The following is a 12,109-nucleotide window of genomic DNA, read 5'->3' as shown; positions in this document are numbered from 1 at the left end:
TTGCCTATAATTACTCACACAATTTTAAGCTCTAAAAACTATCACATAATCTTATTATTTTATTTAAATTGTTATTTTATTGTGGTGCTGGAGACAGAACTCTGGACCTTGTGCATGTTAAACAAGCAGTCTCCTAACTGAGCTGCATCTCAAGCCTAAGATGGTTAGATTATGTGATGGTTGTATTTGAAAAAATATTACATTAGCTGGATGTAGTGGTACATGTTCTTAATCCTTATAATCACGATGTAGAGGCCGGTATATTTCTGTGAGTTTGATGCCAGCCTGGCCTACCATAGCAAGTTCCAGGTCATGCAGGGCTACATAGTGAGACCCTGTCTCAAGCAAGCAAGCAAGCAACAACCAGACATAAAATATTACTTAAAAAATAAACTAAAATTATGAACCCAGTGTGTAATCCTGCAATACCAGCATTTGGAAAACTGAGGCAACATAATTACCATGAGCTCCAGGACAGCCTGGGCTATATGAGACCCAATCTCAAAAAGCTGAAAGTAAATAAATAATAAAGTAAAATGACAAATAATGCACGCTGACTGTAGAATTCTCAATTTTTTTTTCCTGGAGGTTTGTGCTTTTAGATGACTGCTATAGGTCCTTCAAAAATTATAAGCAAGTGTTGGAGAGATATTCAGAAATTGAGAATGCTTGCTGCTCTTCCAGAGGACCTTAGTTTGGTAGCCAGCACCCACATTGGGTTTCTCACAGCCACCTATAACTCCATCACTCAAGGTGATCTGATGTCCTCTTCTGGCTCTGAGAGCACCCCCACCCCAACATATACAGAAATAAACATTTTAAAAGGAAAGTAAAACATTTTTCTCCAAGTATTTTATAGTTTATTTGATTAGCAAATGGGACAGCAGCTACTTAATCACGCAGATAAGAAGTCTGCTGGCAAGAGCAAAAAACAAAGAAAAGAAAAAGGAAGGAAGTTCCTGACTGGAGAGCTTGATTTTCCACCCCAACATTCCAGCCCAGACTCAGGGCCTTGTGGGTTTAGATAAGTGCTGTACTGCTGAGCTAAATCCCCAGCCACCGGGGAGACTTTTTTTCTTTTAAGGACTACATAAAAAGTTGTTTTGTGAGCCTGGCTTAGTGGCACACGCCTTTAATCCCAGCACTTGGGAGGCAGAGGCAGGCGGATCTCTGAGTTCCAGGCCAACCTGGTCCACAGAGTTACAGGACAGCCAGGGCTACACACAGAAACCCTGCCTTGAAAAACCAAAATAAAAAATAAAAATAATAATAATTAAAAAAAAGTTCGAGTTTTGCAATGCCACCTTATCACTTTGTGTAACAGGTTGTTTTTTTTGTTGTTGTTGTTGTTTTTGCTTTTTGTTTTGTTTTGTTTTTTACCTCAAGCAGTACTTAAAGCAAGCTGTTGGATAGTTTAAAAGAAACTGAAAAGTCCTTTTAAGTTCAAAGTCGTTTTCTCTGCTTAGAGCCAATAACATAAAATATGTATGAATCCACTTAATGGCATTAGCTATTCTTATAAAATAATGTTTTCCATAAGTAAATGTTGATTAATATATACTCTTTGGCATGCTGGGATATAAACATAAGGGCAGAATGAGACCAAGAAGTCACAAATAATCATATTAGGAATCATTTATATGTTGGTTTATTGATGAGAAAGTTAAACATGAACATTTCACAATGCATGTCTTTGTTTACAGTAGGCAGAAAGGGTACATTCTTCTTACCTTCTATGGTGGTTTGAATGAGAATGGCCCCCACAGGCCCAGATGTTTGAATGTTTGGTCCCTAGTTGATGGAACTGTTTGGGAACAATTAGGAGGTGTGGCCTGGTTGGAGGAGTTGTGTCACTGGGGTCTGGCTTTTGAGTTTCAAAAGACTGAGGCTGTTCCCAATGTGTCCATTCTGTGCTTCCTGTTTGTGGATCAAGATGTGAGTGGTGCACGCCTTTAATCCCAGCACTCGGGAGGCACACAGGCGGATCTCTGTGAGTTCAAGGCCAGCCTGGGCTACAGAGTGAGTTCCAGGACAGGCTCCAAAGCTACACAGAGAAACCCTGTCTCGAAAAACAACAACAACAAAAAGACGGGAGTGCCCAGCTATTGCTCCAGTGTCATGACTTCCTACTTGTTGCCATGTTCCCTGTCATTTTAGTATGACTCTTATTGCATGCTATGATGTCACCTACCTTGAGATGGTTAGTTAATGATGTAAATGGACTATTAAAAAGTGAGAATGGGACTGAGAATATAGTTGAGTTGGAAGAGTGCTTGCCTAGCATGCATGAAACCTGAACTTGATCTCTAGCACAGCATAAACCAGGTGTGGTTGCATAAGCCTGTAATTCCACCACTTGGGAGGTAGAGGCAGGAAGACCACAAGTTGATTCTGGGAATCAACTCAGACAACAGAATCCATGGTCCAAACTAGCAAAAATTTATGTTTGTTCATGTATTCATTCATGAAACAAGTATTTATGTACCTGTTACGTGTGAGCCAATGAAGCAAGGCCACATTGTAACTCAAATGTTAAAAATATGACTAAGTAAGTACAAGGTAAGAGTGATCTGTTTGGCAGCTCTTGTGTTTTGCTTTCTAAAGACCTCCAGGTTTTAATGATTCCAAGCTTGATGTCTTAGTTAGGGTCTCTATTGCTGTAAAGAGACACCATGACCAAGGCAGTTCTTATTTAAAAAAAAAAAAAAATACTTAGCTGGGGCTGGCTTACCGTTTCAGAGGTTTAGTCCATTGTCATCATGGTGGGACATGGCAGTGTTTAGGCAGACATGGTGCTGGAGAAGGAGCTGAGAGTTCTACATCTTGATTCATAGGCAGCAAAAGACTGTGTACCACACTGGGTGTAGCTTGAGGTGTAGCCTGCCTCCACAGTGACACACTTCCTCCAGGAAGGCCACACCTACTCCAACAAGATCACACCTCCTAATAGTACCACTCTCTGTGGGCCAAGCCATCAAACACAAGAGTCTGTGGGGACTGTTCTTATTCAAACCACCACACCTAATATGAACTCTTTCTGAGGAACTTTGTTGCTAAGGAAAGTTATAAAGTTTTAGGTTTCCTTGATAAAAGTGTTGTGTCCTTTTAGATTTCCAATGTATAAGGAAATTAGGACCCAACCAGAGATCAATGAGTATAGAATTAGGAAATTGAGACACATGGATTTGACATGGAAATGCCTGTGGGTCTGGAGCAGAGATGTGATAATAGAATAACCATTATGGGCTACACCACCTTAGTTAGGAAGCCAGTGAACAAATAACACAGCACATGAAGTGACAGTTGATGGTGGATGGCCTTTAGGAAACAGAAATCTATGTTCTGGTCTCTAACTTTTATGTTTAGTTTTCTCTCTCTGGTGCCTTTTTTTTTTTTTTTTTTTCAAGATTTATTTATTATGTATACAGTGTTCTGCCTGCATGTATGACTGCAGGCCAGAAGAGGGCACCAGATCTCATTACAGATGGTTGTGAGCCACCATGTGGTTGCTGGGAATTGAACTCAGGACTTCTGGAAGAGCAGCCAGTGCTCTTAACTGCTGAGCCATCTCTCCATATGTTTAGTTTTCTCAAGAGGGTTATACTACAGTTGTGTTCTTTGTATGTTTTCAAGATCCTTTGCAGATAGTCTCCGTGAGTGAGCATTCACGCAGCCTTTCTGGAACTACCTTCAATTTCTTGACCAGTTTTTTTTAGTCAGAGCCACACAGCTGTTGAAATGACACTTCTTATTGATATGAGAATAACACATGCCTCATGGGGTTAGCATTTGTTTTAAGAAGCATTCTAGGGCTAGGGCATAGCTCTGATACCGAAGTACCTTCGCATCATGTTCTGGGTCTGACCCCAGCACTACACGAAATGTGGCATGGTGATACACATCTGTACCTTTCTCACTTGGGAGGTAGAGATGGGAGCTTCATTCTCAGCTACAGAGGAGTTTGAGGACCACTTGGGCTGCATGGAACCCCGTCTCAACAACAAAAACCTAAGCATCTGTGGTTTCCTGGTGGTGGGAAACTATATTTTTTTGATAGTTTTATTATATAGTTTCCAATTTTGTTGCAATTCTCTCTTCTTTCCACTTTTTGGAAATTTAGAGTTTTAATTTAAAGGTATTATATGTAAAATTGTGCTCTGGGTTTTGTCATCAAAATAAAAGAAATTATCCCTTGGGTAAATATTAACATTTCAAAACTATGTATTCATCTTTTAAGACATTATGGGTTGAGTGTATGGGTTATGGTCCTTCACATGTATCTTTTTCTGAAATGTTAAGGTGTTAAAATTATCTGAGAATGTCTAACAAAGTAATGAATTTTTGCATTGCATATTTTATGCAACTCATTTAAATGATTTACATAAGAATATGAAGATACTAAGAACCTTCTACTTTATTTCCTATTTTTATGAGTTATACTTAGTCCTAGGCAGATGACAAATCTATCACTGTATTATTAAAGAACTTTGCAAACTTTTTCTCTAAGTGATGATTTAAAATATTTATTTTTATTACTATTTCTCTCACTCATGTGTGTGTGTGTGTGTGTGAGTGTGTGTGTGTGTGTGCACACGCATGGGTGGACTGTAGAGGACCGAAGAGGTATTTGCTGCTGCCTGGGAGCTGGAGTTAGAGGCAATTATGAGCTGTCTCACATGGGTGCTGGGAACTGAACTTGGCTCTGCTGGAAGGCTGAGCCATCTCTAGCCCCTCAATGCCCATTTTATACTGACGTTCCAAGTAATAATGATTGTTTATTATTCTATCAACCCTGAATTCCTTATTGTATTGACCTTTTAAAAATCTGTTATGATACTTTGTACAGAGATGGTATGTTCTAAATGTTGAAGATAGTGTTTTGGCTGAGCATGGTGGCATACACCTGTGATCTCAGCATTTGGGAGGCAGGGACAGAAATTGCCAATTTGAGGCCAGCCTGAGCTGCATAGCAAGACACAGAGGGGGAAGAAGAGAGAAGAGAGGGGTGAGGATTGGGGAGGTGGGGTAGTGGGAAGAGAGAGAGCGACAGAGACAGAGAGAGGGGTTAATGTTTTGTGTATCTTTGCTTCCTGTCAACCATTATCAAATTAAGTGGCTGAGCCCAGGAGAACTCCTTCTTGTAGGCTTCACTTGACGAGGACATACAACATTGGCTGAGTCTCATGGCAGGTAGCTCTTCAGAGGCCCCAGGGCTTTCCCACACAGCCTTTATTAGCTGTGCCAGCTGAGTTCTGGGAGGAGGAGGACCTCGAGGGGAAGGAGTGAAGCGGCAGAGGTCTTCAAGCCTGGCCTTCGGGCTCCTGGGGTTGTGTTTGCTGTGTGGGTTTGGTCAAAGCAGCCATAGGGGTCGTTCAGATATCACCATGGTTGTTGAAAAACACTCCTTTCTATCTTCTCTTTTGTGTCATGTGTCCTCTTCCAGGACAAGGCATTTTTCTGAAGTTCTGGAGGATTTGAAAAGAACAGGTGATGGAAATGAGAGGTGTGGTTGCCATCTCTCCTTCTCTTGTCCTGGCTTTCCCAACAGCCACCCTCAGGGCTGGTTGCCACAGCACGCTGACATTCCAGCATGTTCTTATTTGTCTCTGGACTAGGCAAATGATAGTTTGTTCAAAAAAACATTTCCTTGAGTTAAAAAAAAAAAAAGCTCAATTTTCAGTAACCAGATAGGTGATTTGTGATTTATAGGGAAAATAGGCTTACACCGTGGGCATTAAAAAGATTCCCACACTTATCCCCTTTTTTCCTTTAGCTGTTGAGCAGTAGTTTCATGGGGCAGCCAGCAGCACCCCATCCTCTGCTTCTTCATATAACGTTTCAGTTCTTAATCAGACTCTTAACAGTCAAATCCAGAGATGGAATGGATTTTATTCTGTGACATAATTTGAACAGTTACCTCTACAGTGTTTCCTGGGTTTCACCTTGTAACTGTGAGAACATTCTGACAGCACTTAATTAGCTGTCACAGTGGGCTCCTCACATAGGGGAGAAGTCTAAACTTCCCTGAGGTGGGACTGGTAAGATGGCTCAGTGAGGAAAGGGGCTTGCTTCCAAGCCTGCCTACTTGAGTTGAATTCCTGGAAGCCACAAGGGTGATGGAGAGAACTGACTCCTGCAGGTTGTCCACTGACCTTCATATGTATCCCCCAAATAAATAAGTAAATGCCAAAAAAAATCATGATATATCACTATCCATGAATAGGAACACAATTTTCAAAATAATAAGAAAATATATATAAACGTTTTGTTGTACTTTATAATGAATACCTCATGATAAAGGAGATGATAAAAAATTATACTAGGAATGAGAAAATATTAGCTTTATGGTTCCAGTTTTTTGTATTCTTCAGTTGACTAATGATAAAACTGATGAACTAACCTGCCTCCATCTTAGGCTTAAAGCCATCTTACAGTAAAAATAAACTAGTTTCATTCTGTTTATTATTAAAACCTCTGTTTCTCAAGGATTAAGCCATGCCCCACCTGTAACCTTAACTACACATGGTTCTGTACTTAACTACACACTGCCTATACTAGGAAATGGCAACCATGTCTTTGTTTCCAAAAGTTGTTATGACTACCTTGTTAGGCTGCTCATGTAACCCTGCTAAATCCCCCATTTGGGAATCCCCTATTCCTGAACTATAAAAAACATTATCTTGCCCATGTCCAGTGCTGACCTCTTGAACCCTGCCTTAAGGGGAGGCAGCCTGTGTACACAAATTAAAAAAAGCTTTAACTAATTGCTTGTTTTAATTAATTTGGGCATGATGATTTGGGCCAGTGGTCTTTCTCCTTGGACCTTTGGGATTAACAAAAACAGCTATAATGCTCTATGTTCCTGATGACAACACTTTTTAGTGATGAATTTTGTCATTATTAGGGCCAAGACAAGAATATAGTGTGGGAATTGAATACAGTGATAGATTTGGGAGTGTTTTATTGTGTGCGAAATACAGCAATTCATTTCATAGACTATACTTGTTAAATGCTACTTAGAATCCTACTGAACTGTCTAATATAATTTTAACTACTATGCTCCAGAACATATTTGAGAAAAATAGAAAGTTAGTTACTCAGTGGAAACTGGTATTTTAATTTTCTTCTTTCACCTTGGGAAAGAATAAAGCATTTTAAAAATGTAAGAGTATATTTTGAATACTTGATGTCTCCAGCTTTGTGGAGCGCCGACGGTTACATAAGCAAGGCTTTTGCTGTGGTGTTAATGGGTTCCATATTCAGTAGGCAGTGCAGGGGTGGAGTAGCAACTCTGCAGTCTCTTGCTGCTCGCTGGTAGACAGAAAGGCTCTAAGTCGTCGTTCTAGTCTGTGCTCACTCTCCATTGTGCCCTACCCAGTCTTTAGTGGTGCCTTTAATTGTAGCTGTGCCTCATCTTGGAGCCTGGGCCTAATGGAAAGAATTGTTTTAAAAAAAAAAACAAAAAAAACCAATGACATGATGTTATGAATGTGGGGTAAGGATAAAGAAAAGCTTCCGCCAGCCAGCCAACTCTGGTGCCTTTTCATCTTCTGTTTCTGTAAACTATGCATCCTGTTCTTTATAGAATTACATTAGTATCTTTCCTATAAGATGCATTAATTATTCAGGTCCATTTTAGTATTAATATACCCTTCTTGTTATAATGAAATTTTTTTATTGTTTTATTTTTTGAGACAGGGTTTCTCTAGCCCTGACTATCCTGGAACTCGATCTGTAAACCAGGCTGGCCTTGAACTCAGAGATCGTCTGCCTCTGCCTCCTGAGTGCTGGGGTTAAAGGTGTGTGCCACCATTATGATGAAATAGTTAAAAAGATCACTTTGATACAAATAGGAGAGGAAGAAGTCAAAGTATCTTTATTTGCAGATATGATTTTATACATAAAATACCTTTTAAAAATCCACCAGGAAAATTCTACAACTGATAAGCACTTTCAGCAAAGTAGCAGAATACAAATTAACACACAAAAGTCACTAGCCTTCTTATATGCTAATGACAAACAGACTGAGGGGTATATGGGAGGCCTGGAGGGAAGAAAGTAAAAGAAGCAATGTTGTAATTATAATCTCAAAATTTTTCAAAAAGTTTAAAAAAATGGCCTTCAAAGAATTTTTTTTTAAACCATGTATTGATTTGTTTTCTTCAAAGTTTTACTAAGCTGTAATTGACAAAAATTGTATATACTGCATTCAGGAGGTAGAGGCAGCAGGATTATGAGTTTGAGGCCAGTCTGGGCCAGACCCTGTCTCAAAAGAAGATGTATATGTGTATTATGTACACCATGCTTCAGATTCTTGTTTTTGGTTTTTCTTACTTTTGAGAAAAGGACTTGCTGTGTAGCTCAGGCTTGCTTTGAATTCACTGTATTAAGAATGAAATAAAATTAATTCAAATCTTTCACACTTTCCTATGTTCATTTTCAGGTTGAGGGTTCAGAACAAATGTGGAAAGATGTTCACCTCGGAGATAGGGGTTGTGGAAGAATGGCTGTCAGAATTTAAGGTAACAGCAACTCTTCTAATACTGTAATTTTATCCTAAACAAAGTTTGTCTAGGTTTAAATTCTAGTGTTTTTTTTTTTTTATATTTTATGTGACTAACATGCTATAGCATTTGTAGAAAAAGAATGTTGTACTATATCATAGTAGGGAGCTATTTATGCACAGTGATCTTTTGTGGGAAATTAATTCCTTCCCCCCAAGTGGCTCAAAGAGCTTATTATCTGTGTATTCTCTTCCTTCCATGTGACATTACCATGGTCATGAATGTTGATGTCACCCCCCAGTGATCATCAGTGACCCATTGTCAGAAATGGGGTGGGAAATAGTGGAACTGGGCATGATTGACAGAAAGCAGAGGGCAGCAAGATATTACTTCATCTACACCAAGGAATGTCTCCAGATGGAGACCTAGGAGCTGTGTTAGGAAAGTGTAATCCTTGACTCCCTGAGGAAGAAAATAAAGCCTAGGCTTTGTTGTCTCCTGAGCTCTTCTTTATGGTGGCTAACACTGTGTTCCTTAAACCAGCTAGTTCCTTTCTCCTGTCCTTGTGGGACACTTTGTGATCCTAAACCACAGACATGAAGAGACTGGGCAGCAAATGTCATTTTGACTTTGTCTGGGCTGATTGGGGACGGATTTACAATGTAATGGGGCCAGGCTTCTTGGCTTGCTGCAGGGACAGAGACTGCACAGTAGGTTCAACAGTGACTTCAGCACACAGAGGAGCATTAGGAGGAAAGGTATTCTAGGTGAAATCGAGATGAAGCCATGTTTGGATAGGCTCCGAACAATGTAGGGCTGTGTGTGATGGGGTTAACATCTAGTCTGGACTTGAAAGTGGACTCAGGATCCTGACTCCTTGAAAACTATGTTAGCATAGATTTGTAACGTGTTCAAACTTCTTGGTCTGAAGGTCTTTATCTTGATGAAAACCAGGGCTGCTCCTTGGTGTCAGTGAGTTAGAATCTCCAGGCAAGAGGTGCATGGGTCATTCTTACTGATACATGTTCAAATGACAAAGTTTGGAAGATCTGTGATTTTAGACAGGGCCTTTCAGTGAGCAAGAATGCATTTAGTTACTCAAAAAGGAGGTGTTACTACACTCCAGTTGCTAAGTGACCTGTTAACCGTATGCTGGCTCTATCTGCTTGTTTTCTAGTCTTCCTGAATGCTGGATAGTCTGTTACTTTCTTAGGTCCCCCAACCCCAGGGTTTCTCTGTGTAGCTTTGGCTGTCTTGGAACTTGCTCTATAGACCATGCTGACCTTGAACTCAGAGTTCTGCCTGTTTTTGCCTCCTGAGTGCTGGGATTAGAGGCATACACATAAAGGCATGTGTCCCGGTGTCTGAGGAACAGAATACTTATCCTATTAGGAAGAAGGGTTGCAAATGTTTCTTATACAGGAGCAGCTGGAGAGGCTGCATTGGTAGATTAGTGCCATTGAGTCATTAAGCACATATATTAAGAATATGGGAATTGGATTTTGCTCTGTCTGAGAAAGGCATTGCAAACCTGGAACGGGGTTTGTTGATAGGAAATCAAGGAGCAGAGTTAGATCAGAATGGAAGGCATATACGCTTGTAAAAGGCATCTGATACTTTGGAAATGGTTGTGAGCCACCCAAAGTGGGTTCTGGGAATCGAACTCGAGTCCTCTGAAAGACTAACTAGTAAGTGCTCCTAACAGCTGAGCTATCTCTCCAGCCCCCTGTTTTTGTTTTTTTGTTTGTTTGTTAATTTTAAAGAAAATCCTTATTTTTGAGTAGCACAAGTATGGCAACATTATTGTAATTGACTGAGTGGGCTGAGAGTCAGCACCTTGTTGATTGGATCCCAGTTCTAGTAGGCGGTTTTCTTGAGTCAGTCCTTACAGCTCAGTCAGTAGCATCGGAACAGCTGCAGTAGGTGGTCTGTAGAGGTGACTTGGGTGCGATCATGTGCTCTCACAGTTTGAACTCCTACTTCCACAGTCTGACTCAGCAGCCTCTGAAACCCACAGAGACAGTTTGCCCCCGTAAAGCTTTATCTAAAAATCTACACACAAAATAAACACGTGTAAAAAGTCTTCTAGTGGGCTGGAGAGAGAGTTCAGGGGAGAGTGAGGGCGGGGAGTAAAGGAATTGGCCGCTGAGTCTGATGACCTGCGTTATTGGAACCCACAGAGAGGACCAGCTTCCACAAATTGTCCTCTGACCTACCAATACACACACACTAAATAAATAAAAATAAGTAAATGTAAAAGTTTTAAAAATTAAAACAATCTTTTGCTTGTAGAAAATTGTTAAATGTTTGCACTAGCTAATCTCTTTGTGTTTTCTTGATAGACTAACAAAGTAATTACAATAGGATTTTATAAATATTTAATATTTTAATTACAAATATTTTAAATTACAAATAATGACTTATTTGTAAAAAGACATTTCAGATTACTTTGTGTTTTTTTTAATGCTGTGTGTATATTATGTAGATGCCTAATTTTCTTCAGTTTTCTGAAAGTCATTGAATCTCAGTATGTGGCTTAGTCCATTTTCATGTGTGACGTTGAGCAGGATTGTTCTGTTTATTGATTCTTTACCCATCTGCCCATCTTCATTAAATCCATATCACTTCCTTACATTTTAAAGCCATCTGCCAAACAGTACTTTAGTATGAAGCATCTGTTTTCTTAAAAAAAAAAATGCCAAGAATAATTTCAACATAATTTTTTGTTTTCATCTCCATTTCTGCTTTCTGTAACGTGAGAAACCTTAGCTGGTAATAGAGAAATTCTTAAGGTCATCTGGTCCTTTAAGAATCACTTTTCCAAGCACCATTTGTTTTGTTTGAAGTTTTATGTTTATTTTATGCATATGGTCATCTTGTCTGCAAGCATGTGTGTGTACCATGTGTATGTCTGGAGCCCGCAGAGACCAAAAGAAGTGGGATCCCCTGGAACTGGAGTTACAGACAACTGTGAGCCACTATGTAGGTGGCTCATCCCAGGTTCTCTGGAAGACCAGCCAGCGCTCCTAATGCTGAGCCACCTCTCGGGTCCCCCACTCAGAACATGATGAGCACAGTACTTAGACCCTTCCTTCCATAGAGAGGTGACCTTCCTCACATCCACACTATGACATAGGGATGGAGTTGTGAGCCGAGTGTGATAGCTACCTCACTAACTTTAGTTTCTTTTCTCATTATCAGCAGCAGCCCAGGACACGGTACTTTATAGAGTTTGACTTTTCAGAAAAGAAATGTTCTTTTGTCTCTGGCTATTTCTTTTTCTCTTTTAAAAATATTTTATTTAATATCCATATGTATATGTGTTTTGATCAAATCCTCCTCCTTTCTCTTCCCTCCATTCCTTCCCTATCCTCCCCTCACTCCTCTGTTATAATTTTATATGCTTTTTAAAAAAATTTTTAATTCCCACTGGGTCCATTTGGTACTGCCGGTATGTGTCTGAGTGTGGGACCATCCACTGAAGCATGAGTAGGGGCTGTGTTCCTGAAGAAAACTGACTCTCCCATATCCTAGCAGCCATCAATTGCTAACAGCTCTCAGGTAGGGGTGGGACTTCGTGAGCTCCGCCCCACCTCTGCTGAGAC

The 12,109-nt window shown here is 40.0% G+C and overlaps 1 protein-coding gene across 9 annotated transcripts in view; it reads left to right on the top strand.

Annotated features, from left to right (window-relative positions):
* Positions 1-12,109, top strand: part of Hycc1 (hyccin PI4KA lipid kinase complex subunit 1) — an 88,293-nt gene that overhangs the window by 12,414 nt on the left and 63,770 nt on the right. For 5 of the 9 annotated variants that reach the window (XM_042273306.2, XM_076566739.1, XM_076566743.1 and 2 more), the window contains one exon: positions 8,444-8,522. In XM_042273306.2, coding sequence (XP_042129240.2) covers positions 8,472-8,522 — 51 coding nt within the window. In that variant the 5' untranslated portion in view covers positions 8,444-8,471. Of the gene's footprint in view, positions 1-5,449; positions 5,504-8,443; positions 8,523-12,109 lie in introns of those variants that run through there. The other 4 variants (XM_076566741.1, XM_076566742.1, XM_076566740.1 and 1 more) reach the window with 4 other exon arrangements.

Source organism: Peromyscus maniculatus, chromosome 3 (assembly GCF_049852395.1).
Source record: "Peromyscus maniculatus bairdii isolate BWxNUB_F1_BW_parent chromosome 3, HU_Pman_BW_mat_3.1, whole genome shotgun sequence".
Lineage (NCBI taxonomy): Eukaryota > Metazoa > Chordata > Mammalia > Rodentia > Cricetidae > Peromyscus > Peromyscus maniculatus.
The sequence above is the reverse complement of the archived record's forward strand: the minus strand, read 5'-3'. Positions and strand labels throughout refer to the sequence as shown.